Consider the following 12,938-nt stretch of genomic DNA (forward strand, 5'->3'; position numbering starts at 1 on the left):
CCGCTTTCTTCTATATCTGAAAGCATTTCAAAATTTCCTCGACTCATAAAAAAATTTTCCTCATCTTTCATGTAAACATCGATTGAATACCTTAGTAACAGTATTGAATATAAGAGTCGGTAAAAGTCATTGAATTTTGTGCCAAATGAAATTTGTAGTTGAGGCTCTATATCAAATGTATATGTGTGAAAAATTCGGTTATCATTCCACACTTCTTCTAAATTATTATCATAAATATATTTTAATATATCATTTCGATGATATTCCATTGCTATTTCATATGCACCTTTAAATGATGAATGATTTTGTTCGCATAAATGAATGATTTCGATGTTTCCACCTGCAATTGCATATTTACCTGTGTTTTTCACATTTGCATTATTCATAAGTAAATATTTAAAGCATTTAACTGATCCAAAAAATGCTGCATAATCAATTAATGTAACATTTTCTTGATTAATAAATGAACATCTTTCATAAAGTGATGGTTTAATTATTTGATTAAAATCAAAAAAATTTTGTGATGATATTTCTTGAAGTTTTTCGATTTCATCATTTCGAATGATTTTGACAATTTCATTAGGATTAATTCCTTCTTTAACATATTTCTTATGTAGTTCCCAATCATTTTTTGAAAGTTCTGTAAGGTTATAAAAGAAATCTTTAAATTTGGAATCTTTATATGAAATAAGGTACATGTTTTCGGAAACATTTTCTTCATTTGTTCTGTAATGCACATAATATTTTGCATTAACATTTTTGGCGATACTTACATCTGCCAAATTCCGATCAATCATTTGTGCAATTAAAAAATGCGCTTCTTGAGAATCAATTAATGAAATATTTTTGACGAATGATTCAATAATTTTGGTTTTCGGTTCTTTTGCTTGAATTAATTCCATAAAATTTAAGTATATATCAAATGATTTATTGCGTACACAAAATGCATAATAAATTAAATTACTTACAGTAATGCCAAATGTTATTGGAAAATCTACATCAAACAATGACATTATTTCCTGAAATGATTTGTCAAGATTTTCTTCAGCTAAATTTAAAACTATTTGTTCGAATGCAATCATCTTTTGCATAGGTAATTGGAACCAATGACAATAAATGTATTTTAAGGAATTTGACTGGTTTAAATGTAAAAGTGCTTTATCGTATTATCAAACAAAATCCGCCACTTTTGAATAAATGCACATGTTATTTGTTTTTTGACTAAGCAGAAACGTATAATAAACATATGATTATTATTATTTTTCGTTAAACTTTGTTAAAATAAATGCTATTAATATATTATATACTGAGTTTCGAAAAGCGTTGTATATTGTTTGAACACACGCATTAACCCAAGATATAGTTCATTTAGAAAAAAGACGAAAAATTCAATTGTTTCCATTTTTAGGGAGCTTTAAAATAAAATGAACAAGCTCATCTTTGTGCAAGGTTGAATGGTTTTTAATTATTTCAATAATTAGTTTATAGTTTTTGATATATATAACTATATTATTATAATTAGTTAGATATAGCTAACTAACTATAGCTTTATATAAAATAAATATGTTGAATTTATAGGATACCACAAGACAAACATATTTTTCAGTTCCCAAGAAAAGTTTAAACATAAATAACAATCAATAACATATATTAAACAAATGAATTCCTTCATATCATTTTTCCTTTTTATTAAATCAGAAACAAATTAAAAGTTGTTCAAAGATACATACACAAGAACAAATCACCTATAAAACTTTATTTACTTGAAATATATTTCAAACTTAAGCCGTTGTCATATTTAGCTTGAGCTCCAATATGCTCATTGGCCAATTTCTATCATTTTCCTTTACGATTGATTTCCTCAAAGCCTTTGCCGCTCTCATTCCGCATATTGGGCAATCTTCAGCGATCATATTCTCCGCTGCCAAAATATCTTTTTCAGCCTTTTTGTCCGCGAACAGTTTTTCTATTTTGGTAATTTCTTCTTCGCTTAACAATTCCTTCACACGACACATTAAGCAATCTTCATGCAGACAATGGCCGCAAGGGAAATAGAACCCCACAGTATTATTTAATATCTTTCCACAATATGCGCAACTTTCTTGCATTGGGTTCTCGCCACTTACCCATTCATCAAGGTCTTGTAAGAAGTGAACATTTTCTTGCGATTGTTTCTTTAATAACTTCAACTTCTTTTTCATCGAAGTTAATTCTTTCACTAAAGTTTCTTTGGATGCGATACGTATAGCTTGTTCATTACCTTCTTGTTCTAATTCGACATCAGCTTCACGACATAACTCTGCTTGAATCGAACGTGGCGAACGACGGATATAATGTTTAATAGTATTCACGTCGATGTTCTTAGCGCAATTAATTGACTCATGATATAAACCTAATAAATAAGCTAAATAAGCAGAAGTTCGATAATATTTCGAAGTTAAACATCGCTGTAAAGTTGAATAAGGATTATTTAAGTGTTTAAAGCCATTATTATCTTTGAGAAGTTCATAAAGTTTTTGATCGAAATCATTGGAATTATTATTATTAATATTAGTAATACACCAAATTAACATATCACAATGTTTCGAATTTAATGTTTTGATTTCTTTCTCTAATAATTGGAATGCGATTTCAGATGGAAATGTTTCACTTAAATATGGTAATAATGATATTAAAAATGAAGAAATTTCATTAACTTTTTCTTTCGTAGTTAAGTCTTTAAATATTAAATTAGTGAACTTCTTATTAAAGATAATACTTGATAACAAACTTTGCGATGGTTTTTGTTCAATGATTTTATTTAATGCTAATTGTATATTATCATTTTCTAATAATAAATTTAATGTTATGTTTGAGTTCTTAAATTTGTTTAATACATTTGGATTACTTAAGACTTTAGATACTGGTGAAAATGCTCTTAATTGTAACATTTCGATAATTAACTTTAAGATATCATATTTACCTTCAGTATCAACATATATAATCGGATCAAATAATTCCGGATTATTATATTTACATGCATTAATGATTTGTAACTCTAATATTAAAAATTGTTCACATAAAAGTGATAACTTTTCTTGTGGTAATGGTTCATCATAACTCTTTTTAACATATAAAACTTTCTTTTGTTGATTTTGTTGTTCAATTCGTTTTTGTAAATCATTAATAAGTAATTCAATCGAATTATCATAATCTTCTTTCTCTAACAAAGTGGACAAAAGTTCTGAAGTAGAAACATTCTCTGATGGTTCTAAGTCTTTAAGTAATTTCTCTTTTTCTTCTCGAAGTGTTGGAATATATTTATATTTTTCTTCATTTGTAATATCGATCTTATAGATATATTGTGCTGTGGTGAAATATATTTGGCTAAGTTTCTCTGTGCGTGAGATATCGATTGTGATGTTAATGATTTGTTGTTCTTTAAGAATAGGATAATGAAATACTAATCGACATTCTTCATTCGAAAAGCCTAACACAACATTTTTGTCTACGATCAATGTGTAATATTTCGTCATAATTAACGGAGAATATTTGTTGTATAAAAATGACTTGCTTAAGATATTGCTGGGAATATCAGAGATTTTTACACCATAACTACCAGGAAATTCATCAATAAGTTGATCAAAGGTATAAATACGAAGTTCCTCAAGAGATAAAAAAGAAACATATTCCGAATTCGAATAAACAAATGATGGTATACATATGTTGGATTTCGTGATACGTCGTAAACGTGTGGGCTCAGAGGAGGTTCCTGGCCATTGAAGTATGACAAGTGATTGACATGTGGTGTATAAGATATATCGTGAATTATGACATGTAATTGTGGCTATCGAGGCAATCGGAGTCTTGTTTTCATCAGTGTATAGCTTGCGAATACTAACATCTTTGGAAAGTGGTTTGATTGTTAAACACATTATTTGACCAAAATTCGAACCAACTAAAATTAAAAGTTGACTTCGCTCTTCAATCCAACAAACTGCTGTGGTGGAATATGCAATGTCATCAGTAGAAACATCAATGATTGGTCCGGACGCTTGATTGATTAACTTAAAATTAACAACTTTAAGACCACTTCGTGGAATAAGAAGAAGATACCCTGGAATAGGACTTGCAGAAATGGCATCTATTACATAATCAAACTTATGTTCATATTGTTTAGGTTGTGGTGAAGCTTGTTGCTTACAAACAACTGTATTACCATCTAAAACAGAGACAGAGTACTTGTCTGCTTGTGCATAACATGTTAAATGCTTATCTGCTTTTGGTAATTTTGTCATTTTTTCAAGTTGCAATGGTGGAATCCTTTGACCAAAAACCATTCGACGATCAGTTGTGAATTTATCTATTTCTTGTTGCTCTGTATTAATAGGTCCTGATGGATATCTTTGAATGGAAGAATTTCTCATTGTTTTTTTTTAAAAGATCTATGGAATAATTGTCATTAATTTTGAGGGGAAATATTATTGTCATTTCACGAATAATTGTCATTAATTTTGAGGGGAAATATTATTGTCATTTCACAAACAATTGTCCAAAAACAAAAAAAAAAATTAAAACTAAAATTCATACAATAGTATTTTAATAATATTTTGTTCCAGTATCCTCCGTGATAACTTAAATCTTATTATGATAGTGATTCAAGTTCAATTTTTAGTTCATTAATTCGAAACTTCCAACTATCAGTACACTCAAATTCCTTTTCTTCTAAATCGAGTTTGGTGTCTAAAAGTTTCTGTTTTGATTCAGCTTCAGCTTTCTTCATTTGTTTTGTTTTACTTTCCAAATTTTCATTTATTTGAATAAGTTCTTCATTTTCCTTCTGTGCAGTAGATAGCTCTTTTTCTACTTTCTTTATTTTGTTCTCTATCATAAGAATTTGCTCTTCAAGTTCAGCTAATTTATGTGATTTTTCTTTCTGAGTTTTTCGGTCAACTGTTATACCTTCCTTTAATGTAGTCCTTATAATTGGTTGTTCTTCTGTCTTAGGTTTTAATCTTTTAGATTGCACATTTCTTTTAGGTTGAGATCTAACTAACTCATTCTTAGATTTATTTTCAGAAGAGATTAATTTAGAACTTATTGTTTGCTTTGATGATGAATATTTAGGTGAATTCTTAATAGATGATTGTTTCGTATTTTTTAATATTGGTTTAACATTGTTAGAAATATCAACATTTTCACTGTTGGCTGAAGAGAATAAGTGCTCACTACCTTTTGAATCGATACTTGCAAACACTTGTTGGAAGACATTCATTGAACAATAATTCTAAACGTATGTAACACAATTTACATTCAGCACTTTACGAAAAGTGACAACAAATACTAGTATATTTTTGGGTAAGTTAAATTTAATTTCAAATGAGACCACAATATAAATCAAAACACCCAAAAAAACAGAGTCGTTTGGAAAATCCTGGTTATTCTGAAGAATCTGAAAATCATTATCAAGATGCCTATTTTTGTTCACAGATCAATACATATTTAGCAGAGGCTCAGAAAGCATACAACGATCATCAAGAAAATCCCTTTCGTGATGCAATTGCAAATCTATTCAATTTATTTAATTCTGCTGCAAAAGCTAAAGAATCAATTCCTTACCCATTTCAACCTTTTTATGAAACCAACTTTTTCCCAATTATAATTGATACAGTTACGGTTCTCAAAAATCCTGATATTTTATTTCATTCTTTTAGTATTCTTGTTAATCTTACTTCTACTTATCAGTACTGTAGAGAATTGTGTGATGTTCCTCTTCTATTTTTTGAAAAAGTTCCAATACTTGAACTACTTGAACAAAATGAGAAATTTATGCGTCCTCTTGTTGTGACTTTAACAAATTTTGATGCTTTCATTGAGTTCAATCATAACATTACTCCTGAAATCTTCCAGCACATTGAATCCCACATTTACAGAGCTGTTGACAAAGATCTTACAGAAGCAATTCTGAAGTTTATAAAAAGTGTTACACTAAATCATAACATTGATCTAAACTTTGCTCAGAATATTCTTCCTCCACTTCGTCATGTTATTCCTAATAACGACTATCAAGATGTCAATGAAGAATATTGTGTTATTGTTCTTGAATGTTTAATTAATCTAATCAAGAAAGATTCACTTCACCTTAATACCTTTTTAAGCTTAAAATTTACTGATTTCTTAAAAAGACGCATAGATGATCAACGTTTTACTAGGCATATTCTTATTTTCATTGGATTATATACCCAAAAATTTCCTCAATCCATGTTGTCTCTTGGTATTAGTATTGATTCTATATATAAACACATTTGTGTTGAAGATTCCAGCTTTGATGCAGCACTTTGGTGTTTTTATTACATTATCGAATCAGATCATATACTTTTAGAGAGCGAGAATACAATGAAAATCATTGATTATTTATTCGAAAAGTTCGATGGCAATGGATATTTTGTAAAGAGATACATTGTTTTATTAATTGCACTCGTTTATAAGCATATTCCAACTTCTGAATACGATAAAGATAAAGTAATCAAAATCCTCGACATGTTCACAGAAGTGGCAGAGATGGGAACTGATGAGGAACGAAGAGAAATGTTTAAATACTTGGTGCAAACTGTTTGTAGCATTTATAGAGTGTATGAGAATTGTCCAAAAGAAGAAATTGATGACCAGTTCATGCAGTGCTTAGCGACATTGATAAGTGGCGCTGAAGATTTGGGAGAAAATGAATTGTGCGAAACGCTGAACAAAATGATGCAAGAATGTACTGATGAATAAATTCGTAATTTGTTGACTTTTGATGAAAATAATGTTAACAATTATCTAAAACATTATATTTAAACCATTTCGATCGTTTTGTTGTTATAATGCGAACTTCATATTAATTTAAATATAGAAATTGATTAATAGGTTAAAAATTAGAATTATGATAAAACTAAACTTGTATTGATTATAAATTTTAGTAGAAAAATGAGAATCACTGAATTTTAATTACTGGATATGAAAAACTTCAAATAGAAACAGAAATTTAATAATGAAGAATTTTAACAATATTAATTACAATTTGCATGTATAGGTTCGTTGATACATTGAGCAAAAAATGATCAAATTCTAAAAAAGATGTTTCTGTTTTGTTCTTTTTGAATGTTTGTACATGAAAATAAAAATAAATCAAAATTTTCGATATTGAATGGAAGTGATTAAAAACGAAAAATTTTTCATGAAATATGCATGTTTAAAAATATCATTTTGGAATAAACAAGAAATCCATTATTTTTTGCAGAGTTCCAAATTAATTGATGGTATTTTTCCTTTTTGGAAATATGTATCCAAACAAACAGTATAGTTTCCCTTTCTGTTGACGCTCATTACCATATCTCCTTTCTTCACAGAGAGGTCCTTTGGGTCTTGTGCCTGGTAATCGGAAACAACTGTATACAAATATCTGACTGTTTCAGGTATCTTCTTAAAGACATTCGAAGGTGCCAATCCTCTTTTACTTGCTTTGTTCTGTACCTTCCACATGTCATTTTTGTCATCTAATACAACAACTTTTTCACCAGCAGATAAACTCAATTCTCCTGTCTTTGTTGCAGTGTAATCCTTTGTCACGAAAGCGCAGAAATTAGATAAATCTGCTTCAAAGATCTTCTGTGGGGATATAAATTCTAATATATCAAATGGCAATTTTTGTGGTTCATACGTAACGTTCGTCAGCTTAACGTCCTTCAACTCAAAAAGTGGATCCGGTATATCGTCGTGAGATGCGGAAAGTGATTTTGAGAGATCTTCGGCGGTTGTGATTAAGTTTTCGGCCAACTTTTCGAGTGGTGCAATGAAGTTGAAAAGCATTTTCTTGAAAGACTCTTCGCGTTGGCAATCTGACTGCTCAAAAAGTGTAAGAGAAAGTTCCATTTCTCTGAGATAGTTCATTTTTTGCTCATTAACTTCATCGATAAGATCAATAGCATTTTTTTGAAGATCGGGAAATAGTGAAACAGCATCATTAAAGATCTTTTGAAATTTGGCCATAAGCTTTTCGTTGGATATGACCTCTTCTTCATTTAGTTTTTCTTTGGCATTTTCAATGGTTTCACAATGTTCTCTGTACTTGTCATCAGCCATCCTGGCCGCTTCTTCTGCTTCGCTTAAGTTTTTGACTGCTTGTGTGATGTTTGTGTCTATTTCTAACATTTTAGATTCATAAAGATTTCGAACATATTTAAGTTGAGGTATGAAATCATTTTGAAGTTCGTTGTTGAATTCTTGAAGGCTGTGGTTTGATTTGAAATAGTTATTATGGAGAAAATTCCATGCAGCAGAAAAGTTAGGTTCAAGATCAGTAAAATCTTGGCGAGATGATGACTTAATAGATTCTAGTCTTTTTTCAACAGAAGGTTTCCTTTCTTTTCTTTTGGAATCTGAATGATCCTTTGATAAACCTTTTAATAATATGTTAACTTGGCGAGAAAATGTTTCCAATTTGTCAATGGTTTGGTCCATAATGTTAACTATTGTTTCTTTGGCCTTCCTGATTTTTTGGAAAGACTTTGAGTATGAGTCAAAGAAAGAAGACATGGGCCAAAAATTTTGACATTGTAATATTCTGAAAAAATGGAACAGTAACGTCTTAAACATGTTACGGGGCACTCTTAAAAAGACGATCAAAATTTACATAATGGCAGAGAAATTGACTTATTTTTGATCGTATTGTTTGATTGAAAGATTTAACATTAAAATCATTTGTTTTTACTAATTTTCTCATATTAATTTAATTGGGTTCTGTTGGTGGTTGCGGCGTAAATGATTGTTGAGGAGGATATGGCTGCTGTGGATTTTGTTGAGGAGGATATGGTTGTTGTGGTGGATAGGGTTGCTGAGGAGGATATGGCTGCTGTGGATTTTGTTGAGATGGATATGGTTGTTGTGGTGGATAGGGTTGTTGAGGTGCATATGATTGTTGTGGTGGATAGGGTTGTTGAGGTGCATATGATTGTTGTGGTGGATAGGGTTGTTGAGGTACTGCTTGAGGAGGATATGGTTGTGGTTCACTTTTTGGACCTTGCATTGGAACATTTGAAGGATGATATTGCGGAACCATGTTCATATAGTTTTGATTTGGCATAGGCATTATCAGCCCTTCTGGTAGGGGTGGAAGCATACCGGCTTGCGTTTGCTGGTCATATGTATAGTAATGTGCATTTGTATTTTGTGGATATTTAGTTTCTTGATCAGATGTTGAGGATTCTGATAGATTTTCGACTCCCACTGGAGTTCTGCAACAACCACAGCATAAGTTACAAATCACAAAGCTCCAAACAAAAATGAAAATCATAGCAAATAATATTATTGCTATAAAAAATGGTGTCTGCACGAAGCTTTCATTTGCTGCGTTGAATTTAATTTGGTATTTTTCTTTGTTTGCATGGAGATCTATCAACAATGACAAAAACAGGTCCATCCTTCTTATAACGATATCTCATTCACTGCTCACAAAAAGTTTCAAGCCTCACAAATCCTCTATTTACAATTCAAATAACTAACTTTTTTCTGTAACGCGAAAATCTTGTTTTTCGTCTGTGAAAGAGTTTAACTTCATTGTGCAAAATTAAATATTGTAAAGATGGTGATCACCAAATGAATAGGAACTTAAAGGATAAAATAGGACAAGAGCTTAAATATTTTTTTTGATTAGATTTAGAGTTTAAAAATGTTCAAAAATATAACTACTCACAAAACAAAAACATATTTTTTTCTGTTGGTATTTCACCCATAGCCAAGACTAAGGAAATCTTTTAAATATTGTAGTCCTTTATTTTTAACACAACCAAATTTAGTAAATTTATTGGCAAACTTGAGTGAAAAATGAAAAAAACTTTAATAAATATTTATTGACTCTTCCTGGGTATGAAAAAGAGTTTGTTTCATATTAACATTACAATTTTAACATGGAATTAAAATACGTATTTTAAATGCAGAATGAGTTATTTTGCTACATTTTATTTTTTAAATTTATTGATAAATTTAAAATATTTCAATATGTTTTAAATGGTAAAAAATATGCATATACTTTACTTCAAACAATCGCACATATAAAAATTCGAAACTTATGATAACTTTATTTATTATATGTTAATAATATCAAAATAATACTAACATTCAAGAAATATATTTATGCCAAATAAGCCAACTATTCACAGAATTTAGTAAAGATATTTTTAATTTTTACCCTCAAAAAGGCTGACCTATTCCCAAATTAATTCAAGAAATGCATATGATTTTTTTTCCAAAAAGAAAATGAATCATTTTATTCTTTGTTAATTTTACTTGTGAATATGAACACATAAACTCATAATAAATTCGAAATCAAGCTTTCAACTTGTTATTCTTAGAAAGAATTTTTGTAAATTATTATGAGTTATCAAAATATATTACTATCTACTAATAGGTGAGTTTAAATTTTTTTGTGAAATTAACATATTTTCTGGTATAAAAAGGAAAAAAAATGCGTTTTTACAAAACGACCGTTTATTACCAGATGCGAGACTTGTTGATGAACAACAATAAAATGCAGAATCTCCAATTGTTATTACATTTTCTCCATGACAGCTGCTTATAAATGGATCTAAATTTTGGTTTTTATATCTTTATGCAATTAATTTTTTTAACATACTTTAATTCTATCTAAGTCATCGTGTGTCGCACCCCGAAGAACTTCCCCTCCTGATTAAGGTTTATGACCCCTTGTGCCAAATTACTTTCAACTTTATGAAATTCTAAGATATTAAATTTATTTCAATACCATTTTGTACCAAAACAATTTCTCTGTCCAACTATTTGGAGACAGGCATTCAAATACAACTTCTACAAAATGATATTAAAATTTTAAAGTATTTGTTTTAAAAAAGTAAATTAATTGTTGTTACCTTGTTTCTGTCGATAATGTAAAGGCATGGAACACTGATAAAACTTAAATTAACCTTATTAAAAACTTGGAATAGCTTAAGAATACCAAGGATGATAAGCGCTTGTTAAAATATTCAAATAGCTTATAAATCTAAATGAAAAAAACCATTTTTTTTGTTGTTCATTTATCGAGAAAATGTATTTGTTTTTTCTTTTTGAATAAATCGATTTGTTTGGACATATAATTCGCTTCCAAGATACTGCTGGATACAAGAAAGGATCTGTCATCAAAAAACAATAAGGAATTTTTCTAAAAAAAAATGTTCATTGTTCACAAAGATAATTTCTGTGAAAATGTTTTTGGATGAATTAGATTTTAATTTGACTGTAAAAGGCAGTTAGATTTTAAAATAATTGTAGATTTTTAGAAATGACTATATAGAAAAGTTGAAAATTTTATTTGAAAGCTCGGTATTGAATTATTGTTGTATTGAGTGATTTTGATCGTTTTGAGTGCAAAATTGTTTTGTATCAAGTTAAAAGCGAATTCTCATGAGAAGAGAACATTATCACCTCACTTATCATTGTTTATGACTCGTATCGATTAAATTTTTGATGACAATTTGAATTTCAGATGGAAAACAATAGGTTTCATACATTTTTGATGAAAATTTGAAGGTTTTTTGTTCGAGTTAAAATCAAGAATATATCTTCCAATTCCAATCATCAAATTGATGAAAAAATATGAAATATATCTATTAATGACTTTCAGCATTCGTTTTATTGACTATATTTCCAACACATTTCATGATGAAAATATTTTTCATAAAAATATAAAATATATAAATTTTAAAAACAAAAAGGAAACAGCAAATCAACAGATCCATTATAATAAATTTTAAATAAAAGAAATAAATATCTTTAGCATTAATATCAATTCCTTCTTGTATTAAAATATAATTAACAAGTTCAATATTTCCTGACTCTGATGAAAATACTAAAATATCTTTCGGAATTTGATTACTTTCAAAAAAATGTTTAATGAGAAATATGTTTCCAATTTTTGTTGATTCATTAATAATGTTTTCGCAAATTAGCATCCCTTCTTTTTGTAAAAATATAAAAATTTCATAATTATGAGATGAAATACACTTCTTTCCAAATTCTTCTAAATTATTAATTTCAGCAATTTTATTTTCATAAAGATATTTAAAGATATCATTTCGATGAAATTCAATTGCTACTTCATATGCACCTTCAAATGATGAATGATTTTGTTCACATAAATGAAAGATTTCTTCATTTCCACCTGCAACTGCATACCTACCCGTATTTTTTATATCAGAACCATAAGTAAATATTTAAAACATTTAATTGATCCGAAAAATGCTGAATAATCAATTAATGTAACATTTTGTGTATTAATAAAAGAACATCTTTCATAAAGTGATGGTTCAATTGTTTGGTTAAAATTAAAATCATTTTGTGATGATATTTCTTGAAGTTTTTCTATTTCATCTTTTCGAATTATTTTTGCAATTTCATTGGGATTAACACTTTCTTTGATTAATTTCTTATGAATTTCCCAATCATTCCTTGAAAGTTCTTCAAAGTTTCCCATTTTTCGTTTCAAATATTCATTTTCTTCTGGAAATTTTTTGGACATGTAATGTATAAAATACGATTCTTCTCTCATCTGTACAACTATGTTTGATTCGCATAAATTTTCTTGAATCATTCTCTCAAGAAAATAATTTGATTCTTGAGAATATATATTTAAAATCATTTGCAAAAAAACTTTATGTATTTTACTTTGAATTTGTTTCTTATCTTCAATTTTTTTTATTTCTTTAATGAAATTCATATAGACTTCTAAATCATTCATACCTGCTACAAATGATGAATAAATTATTTGACTAATAAGTAAGTTAAATGAATACTGATAATTATTATCAAGTATATCAAACACTGAAATAGCTGCTTGAACAAGATTTTCTTTATTTAAGGAAAATATTTTTTGTTGAATAAACTGAATTGTTTCCCAATTGTTCATTTTG

General features: G+C 28.7%; 4 protein-coding genes across 4 annotated transcripts; 1 reads left to right on the forward strand and 3 right to left on the reverse strand.

Moving 5' to 3' along the window:
* Nucleotides 1-1,781: 1,781 nt before the first annotated feature.
* On the reverse strand, nt 1,782-4,406 carry GO595_005704 (uncharacterized protein; the record flags this gene model as incomplete). Its single annotated transcript, XM_067918977.1, has 1 exon — nt 1,782-4,406. One exon carries the CDS (start codon nt 4,404-4,406, stop codon nt 1,782-1,784), a length of 2,625 nt encoding a protein of 874 aa, XP_067774083.1.
* Nucleotides 4,407-5,808: 1,402 nt separating this feature from the next.
* Nucleotides 5,809-6,753, forward strand: GO595_005705 (uncharacterized protein; the record flags this gene model as incomplete). The annotated part of the gene is made up of 1 exon (XM_067918978.1): nt 5,809-6,753. One exon carries the CDS (start codon nt 5,809-5,811, stop codon nt 6,751-6,753), a length of 945 nt encoding a protein of 314 aa, XP_067774084.1.
* Nucleotides 6,754-7,245: 492 nt separating this feature from the next.
* GO595_005706 (Intersectin 1 (SH3 domain protein)) lies at nt 7,246-8,613 on the reverse strand (the record flags this gene model as incomplete). The annotated part of the gene is made up of 1 exon (XM_067918979.1): nt 7,246-8,613. The coding sequence occupies one exon, from the start codon at nt 8,611-8,613 to the stop codon at nt 7,246-7,248; it is 1,368 nt and encodes a 455-aa protein (XP_067774085.1).
* Nucleotides 8,614-8,746: 133 nt separating this feature from the next.
* GO595_005707 (uncharacterized protein) lies at nt 8,747-9,436 on the reverse strand (the record flags this gene model as incomplete). Its single annotated transcript, XM_067918980.1, has 1 exon — nt 8,747-9,436. One exon carries the CDS (start codon nt 9,434-9,436, stop codon nt 8,747-8,749), a length of 690 nt encoding a protein of 229 aa, XP_067774086.1.
* Nucleotides 9,437-12,938: the final 3,502 nt, after the last annotated feature.

The sequence above is a fragment of the Histomonas meleagridis genome, assembly GCF_020186115.1.
Source record: "Histomonas meleagridis strain 2922-C6/04-10x chromosome Unknown contig_39, whole genome shotgun sequence".
Taxonomy (NCBI): Eukaryota; Parabasalia; order Tritrichomonadida; family Dientamoebidae; genus Histomonas; species Histomonas meleagridis.